Here is a 7,488-nt window from a genome sequence, read left to right as displayed (position 1 = left end):
GCATGCGTGTGTGTGTGAATGAAACAAGTTTTGATGCAACTGATCATCTAGAATGCATGACATTACATTGCTGTTTTTTTTTTCCTTTATATTTCTTCGACGTATGAAGAGTAACACTACATGGGGTGGACGGCGCCCAGCTAGGGAATTGCATGCTTGGCCTAACATTAAAAATACCTTATGATGATAGTAATAATATATGTTTTGCGATGAAAATTTTAAACTTGCCACTAGTATAGATCGACTAGAACTAAAATATATCTTGATACATCTATATTAGTACCAACTAATATGCATTCGAGGAAGTATTGTTCTCTAAATATTTGATCAAAGCTTACAAAGTTTCTTTCGCTCGCACCCCCACCCCCACGCGGGTGAGAGGGAGCCAACCCTAGGCGCCGCCATCGGGCGTTGCTCGTGCGTCGCTGGCGGCGACAACCGGCCATTACCCGCGCGCGTGGCAAGGAGGCGCGGAGCTCGGCGCCCGCGGCGGTGTCCCTAGGCTAGATGCTAGTCCGGCGTAGCCGGGTGGCTATTGTGGCGGAGGTGCTGCTCCTTGGCGGCAGGGCAACGCAGTGGCTTGGCAGCAGATGGTCAGTCGCTGGCGCGCCGCTGGCTGCGCCTTCCCGGCCTAGATCTGGCCCCTCTGGGCCCCATCTAGGTTAGGGTGGGCTGACTCAGGCCCGGTTGCTGCTACCTGGAGGTGGACAAGGGCCGTCGGTGGGGTTGGGTGGTGGCGGCGCTGCACGCCGGCCTGCTGCAGTGTGACAGCAGAAACTTTACGGGCTAGGTTGGCCCCGGCTGGTCCAGTAGGGGCTCGGTGCGTTTCTGCCGGCACGTTTGGTCTGCTACCGTGATGACGGTGGAGGATGTTCCCTCCCGCGTGGCTACGGTGTTGCTTCCCTTGACCCTGTTGTGCCCTTCCTTCCCTCGAGGCCTCATGTCTGGGACCACAGCCAGACGGCGAGGATGGCTTCAAGATCATCGTGGCGCATGCTGGTTGGTGGCAGTTGGGTAGAGTACTCCGAGCCGTCTGGGGTGGTGGTGGTTTAGGGGATCGGCAGAAATCATGTTAGCTTGTTCGACACCGACGTGGTGACGCATGCGGGTGGCGTCTTTCCTTCCTGAAGGGCTTTGGGGGTACCCCTACCTTATCCTCTCCGCATACCGGTGGAAATTCTAGGACTAGTCCGGGCAGCAGCGGCGACATAGTCGCTTCCTTGTTGAAGGTGTTGCTTGGTATGCGGCAACTCGATATGCTAAGAAGCAGTGGGACTTCTCCGGAGGGCGCATCCATTGCGGGCTATGTTCGTTTTCGTCGATCTATCGGTGTATGAGGCGGGAACCCGGGAATAACTTATGTGGATACTACGTCTGCGACTTCATTCGTGAGATGGCCTGTCACAGGGATGCGGAGGAAGCTATACACCACACTCGTGTACGTGAACAATATTTCACATTTAATCTTATTACCATCAATTGTATTGAGTTCCATATATATTGATCTCCGTTTTTTCATATAGATGATACGCCTGCGGGACACTCTCATAACGGAGGATCGTATACTAGCAATTCAAGAGGAACTCGCGGGATTCTTGATCAACTTCGTAGTCGATAGGCATATATGAAATAGATTTAGTAAAGAGGTCCGACTTTTTATTGTAAATATGCATGCATTACGTGTACTGTTGACGATGTATATATATTCATGACGATGTTTTGTGGTTTCTTGAATGATATATGCATTGCTGAAACTCTGCCGCGGCAGAGAAACGCTGCTCCACCCTAAACCTGTGACGCGGAAAAGAATCGGCAATTTTCTGCCGCGGCAGAGACCCTCCAGTCCCGGTTCGTACCACGAACCGGGACCAAAGGTCATCCACCTCGAGCGCCCTCGCCGCACCACGTGGCGGGGCCTTTGGACCCGGTGCATCTTTAAACCGGGACTAAAGGGGACCCTTTAGTCCCGCCTTGTTGGTCCCGATTTGCAAACCGGGACTGAAGCCCCAAACGAACCGGGCCTATTGCCCTGTTTTCCACTAGTGCTTTCTTTTAGGTTTGATGTGCTGTTTTTCCCAACGATGATTTCTATCTTGTATGGTTTTTTTTTTTTGAGATTTTTCTATCTTGTATCGGTATCGGTTGGTTTCTATATCATTATAGTGGGCCGAAAGCCTATTTCAAGCTTACAAAGTTTGATTTTGATTATACTCGGAACGCAAACTGATTTACAAAGTTTACAGAGGGAATGCCACTCTGCACGTCCGTAAGCAAACTCTTTAGAAGTAGTGTTACCGAGTAACTACTCCGCCCAGTTGTGTAAAGAAGAATACAGCAGTCAGTACTTGCATACGTGCGACGTCGTCGGCTAGCTAGCTAGTTCGACCCAGCTGCTGCACCGACGGGGCGAGCGATGACGACGACCCTGCTTGACGTTCCTCTGCCGCCACAAAGGAAACCAACGATCGCATCGGACTGCCGGACGGCCAAGTTTAAGAGCGCGCCGAGCAGCATGCCGGCGACGGGGGCGACGACGTAGATCCAGATGTCGGTGTACCTCCCGAAGACGATCGCAGGGCCCAGGCTCCTCACCGGGTTCATCGACCCTCCCGACACCGGCCCTATCACCAGCCCCAGCGTCCCCACCGCCGCTCCAATGGCCATCCCTCCCACCGCCTTGCTCTGCATGCAGTGCAACAATGGACGATTCTGTTAGTTAGCGTTGTAGCGGCGAGTGAGTGAGTATGTAAATTTGTGTACGCACGGCCGAACTCCTGGCGACGGTGGCGATGACGATCATGAGCACGGCGGAGGCGAGGAGCTCCAGGAGGAACGGCAGCCGCACGCCGGCGCCCGGCGGCCTGGGCTCGGTGCCGTAGAAGTGCTCCTCGCTCGTCCGCATGACGCCGTTCACGGAGAGGCAGGCGAGCACGGAGGCGCCGAGCTGGGCCGCGGCGTAGAGCGGGAGCTTGCGCCAGGGGAAGTAGCGGAAGGCGGCGAAGGTGACGGTGACGGCCGGGTTGAGGTGCGCCGGGCCCATCCAGCCCAGCACGAAGGCTACGGTGAGGCCGACGACGAGGCACACCGTCGGGAACGAGAGCGCGTGGCGCGTCTCCTGCATCACCGCCGCCGTGCACGACCAGAACACCACCAGGAACGTCGCCACGCCCTCCAGCACCAGCTTCAGTCACACGATCGAATTGATCGATCACAAGTTAACTAATGCATGCCAGTTGACAGTGTCAGTTGTTAGCTCGTTTCTCTGTACCTCCCGTATGAGATTGCCAATGGCGAGACGGTTGGTGCCATGGCCGGCGGACGGCGGCAACTCCACGGCACGACGAGCCTGCTCAAGGTCCTGCCCGTTCGCCGCGGCGACGCGCTCGCCGTCGGTCATCTTGTCAAGATCCATGGTGGTGGACTTCACCGTTCCCTCGATCGTGTGTGCTCCATTGCTCCCGCCAATATAAACGTCTCGGCCACCCACCGTGCATATGTAACGGGCTGGAGCAGATCAAGCCGCGGTGGCTGGAGCACACGCTCTTGGCGTCTCAGAAACTCAAGGGTAAAACGGGGGAATGCTGCTGCTAGTTCTGCTGCTTGCTGTTACGGGAGAGTGTGCACGTACTACGTACAGGATCAACTGAATTAACCATACTGCTGTTGCACTCGCTTTGTGTGCTGCTGCTTCTGGCCGGATAAAGATCCTCATCGTTCCTCCATCATGTATTATCTTAAAATTACAAACTAAAAAAACTGAGACGAAATGAAGAAAACCAAACGTCCCTCCTCTATAATTTTATATGTTACTGATAGAACAAACTGTCTACAAAGCTTTATATTTTCTTAGTACATTAAACTGTTCTATAATGGAAAAATATCAAGTGAAGCCAAACTTCGACGCTGCATAATCATTGACTATTCCAATTTCAAAAGAGATTTAGAGCATCTTCACCGACGCGCCTAATAGCAACCCCATATCAAGTTGGGGGCCGATGACATTTTTAGGCTTACACTGGACTGCCCACTGATGCGCCGGTATGTTTTCAAGCTCAATAAAACCGCCAGCACACCCTTACCGGCCCGTATGCACATGGCACGAAACGGGCGCCAGCGCCTCGTGACACGCAGGTTTCGGCGTGTGTGGGGCCACCCTGGAAGTGAGACTAATCGTCTGTCATGTTTTAAAAGACCGCGTGGAGAAGGACGGACACCATCCTCAATGGCTTGCCAGTTCCCGAGGCTCTCGGTGCTCTTTACACGCTAGCGTGCAGTGGTTCAAATAGTAAATGTGATTTTTTTTCTTCTGTGCCACCAAGCCTGCCTGGTTGCTCATGCACCACCCAAACTGGATCATATGTTTTCCTAGGAATAAGACACACACACACTTAAGGTATGCACCTCCTCCCACTTGTACCCATGTGTAGCATCAGTGGTGACAATAAGTTCGAACACCTGGAAGAAAGGCTAGTGCTTTTGCATCCACCGGGTCATCACCGCCATCACCACCTTACCCTGTAACCATAACATGTCGGTGCCATTGATAAAGAAACGAATCTTGATATTAGGATTGTCGTGCCAATGGAGATTCCATAGGTTTGCGTAGGTGACCACCGGCGCCCCATCTTTGCAAATGGTGATGTAACAAATGGTTAGTTTCTCGGCACCTCTTGTTAGGGCATAAATCCCCATGGTAGAATAAAATGTAAGTTGATCTGCATCTTACCCTTGTACGGTCTACCCACCTTTCGGACAGCCAACCCTACACAGCGCCACATCATCCCGCTCGTATATCAAGGAGGAGAGGATGCATGCGCTCGAGGTGGAGGCCCCAGAGAAGATTATATTTCAAATAAATTATGCCCCTTTGTGGCCTTGCCGGGATATATTTAGTTGCTTGCTCGAGAGCGCCACCCAATGATAGAGAAAAGATTCAGGATCACTAACTTGCCCGTCAAGGCGGAGAGGATGCATGCGCTCGAGGTGGAGGCCTCAGAGAAGATTATATTTCGAATAAATTGTGCCCCTTTGTGGTCTTGCCGTCATATGTTTAGCTACCTGCTCTAGAGCGCCACCCCAACGATGGAGAAAAGATTCAGGATCACTAACTTGCCCGTTCTTGTGAATATGGAAATCCATCCGTTGGCATAGGATTGTAATATCAGTAGTGTCTGGAAGTGGAGTTTGAGATACGAATAGAGAATTTGAACAAGGAGGAGGAAAGACTAGAAGGGATGAAGCTTGCTACCCGCATGGGTAGCTACACACCCATGCAGTATACCAATATGCAAGCCATATTAACTTGTTTTAGCTCGGTTTCCTAGTAGAACGTGGAATTCTAGTGTATAAAAGTGGTTTCCGAATTTTGATTTGAACTTTTTTTTGTCAAAGTCAACTCAATATTCAAAAAGTCAATGCAAAATACGTTGGTGAGTTGACTTTGATCAAAAAATATTCATATCAAAATTCGGAAACCACTTTTGTACACTAGAATTTCACGTTCTACTAGAAAACCGAGCTAAAACAAGTTAATATGGCTTGCATATTGGTATACTGCATGGGTGTGTAGCTACCCATGCGGGTAGCGAATGCACTCTCAAGACTAGAATTAGGCGGGACAATTTGATACTACTATAATTGTTTGATGCATTTCTCTTCACTCATGTTTCCAATATCTATGAGACCATAAACTCATCTCATTAACTCACTAGACACGTTAAAACATAATTCCCTGGTAGAAAGGAAAAAAAAAACACATGATGACTTTGCAATAAAACTTGTTTGATTAATTGCAACAAACACCAGAAAATGTATCTGCCAAAGAATCTAACGTTAATTGTCATAAAATATACTTCCAAGGATTTTTTTAGCAAGAATAACAATGCCACCACTAAACAATCAATGTAAATTTGTTTAATCGTCGCAGCAAAATAAAACCTTATGAATAAAACTTGACCTAGAAGTCGGGAGGGAAGCACCACATTGGACAACCTGTGCGACTTGTAGTGTAGTATCTCACCGAGGGGAATAGCTCCTTTCCATGGCCGTGGCCATCAGTTATTGCGTCTTTTCGGCAATAGATATCGTCACCATATCCCGATCTTGCCAAGTGCACTTCCTCGTTGAACTCTTGGTACTCTTTACTTTCCGTATTGCGATAATTTGAGTAGTAGATGTGGTTTTTCTCTACAACATCGCGCCATCCCTCTTGCACATGTACCACCCGAGAGGAGCATGTTTGCCCCAAGAACAAGGCGCAACCGCCCAAGGTGCACACCTCTTTCCACTCATAGTCATGTGCATCATCTGTTGTCACCGCAAGTTCAAACACCTTGAAAAAAGGGTTGTGATTTTCAAACCATCGGGTCATCATGGCCATTGCCAACTTACCATGTAAACCAAAGATGTAGGTGGTGAAGTAAATGTAACTGCTCGCTATTGGTACGTCACACGATTGGACGTCCAATGGGTGGGCGGCGGTGACCACTGGTGCCCCATCTTGGTTAACGCCAATGTCAAACTTGAACAATTTCTCGCTACGCCGTGTGAGGCCATAGAGCTCCCCATGGTGGAACAAAATATCACAAAACTCCTCCCTATCACATCCATGGATTGTCCATCCTCCGTCGGGACAGCCAACTCTGCACAACACCACCTTGTCGTGGTCGGTGGTCAAGGCAGCAAGGATGCAGGCGCTCGAGGTGGGGGCCTCGGAGAAGATTATTCTCCGGATCAACTGTCGTCCATTGCGGCCTGGCCATGCCATGTCCCTCTGCTTTGTGGAGAGTACCACCTCGACGCTTGAGAAGAGGTTGATGATCCCTAACGTGCTTGGTCTGGTAATCGCGGCGATCCATCCGCCATCGTAGGTTCCGCAGAACCGCGTCTTGTGCAGTTTGCTCGGGAGCGGAACGTGGAAAACCCTGCCTTCATCGTGGCAGTAGAGGTCATTTCTCTTGCCCCACGCCTTGAGCGAGAGGACCAGCAGCGGGAGCGCCGGCGTCACCATGTGCTGAGACGCGGCGGCGCGCCAGGATCTGCAGACGGCGGCGAAGCAGACGCGGCCGCGAGGGGAAGCGACCCGCGCGCGGATCATGCCCAGGAGGTCGTCCAGGAGGTTGGACCAGTCCATCTCCGTCGACGAGGTGTCGTCGGCGGCCATCTGCGCGTGTCGATGTTCCGTGCAGATCGATAAATTGGTACGAACAGATATCGCCGAATCGACCACGAGTTTAACGTCCCGAACCCGTCCAATGCTAGCAGGACCCAACGTTTTCAGCCAAATCTTTTGCAGAAAATCAAACAATTACGGAACCAAAGACCATCTTGGATTCTCTGCTGAGTAAATGCCGAAATTGACGGGTACCGCTACACGAAGGCCGACCTCTGAGAAAGGAAAAACCCATTCCCGCGCGCTCTCGCGACTACACGTGCGCGCGGACCGTGTCCCCGGAAAAAGACGCGAATCGTTTTCCGGGTTTGGTTTTT

At 51.0% G+C, this 7,488-nt stretch overlaps 2 protein-coding genes across 2 annotated transcripts; both read right to left on the bottom strand.

Annotated features, from left to right (window-relative positions):
• Positions 1-2,270: 2,270 nt before the first annotated feature.
• On the bottom strand, positions 2,271-3,412 carry LOC127339072 (aquaporin NIP4-1-like). Its single transcript, XM_051364970.1, has 3 exons — positions 3,269-3,412; positions 2,765-3,181; positions 2,271-2,682 (listed from the first exon to the last, which is right to left on the bottom strand). The coding sequence occupies exons 1-3, from the start codon at positions 3,410-3,412 to the stop codon at positions 2,377-2,379; spliced, it is 867 nt and encodes a 288-aa protein (XP_051220930.1). The 3' UTR covers positions 2,271-2,376.
• Positions 3,413-5,956: 2,544 nt separating this feature from the next.
• Positions 5,957-7,162, bottom strand: LOC127339073 (uncharacterized). Its single transcript, XM_051364971.1, has one exon. The coding sequence runs from the start codon at positions 7,160-7,162 to the stop codon at positions 5,957-5,959; it is 1,206 nt and encodes a 401-aa protein (XP_051220931.1).
• Positions 7,163-7,488: the final 326 nt, after the last annotated feature.

Source organism: Lolium perenne, chromosome 3, assembly GCF_019359855.2.
Source record: "Lolium perenne isolate Kyuss_39 chromosome 3, Kyuss_2.0, whole genome shotgun sequence".
NCBI classification, from domain to species: Eukaryota; Viridiplantae; Streptophyta; class Magnoliopsida; order Poales; family Poaceae; genus Lolium; species Lolium perenne.
Note: the sequence above shows the minus strand (reverse complement) of the source record. Positions and strands in the feature narration are given on the sequence as shown.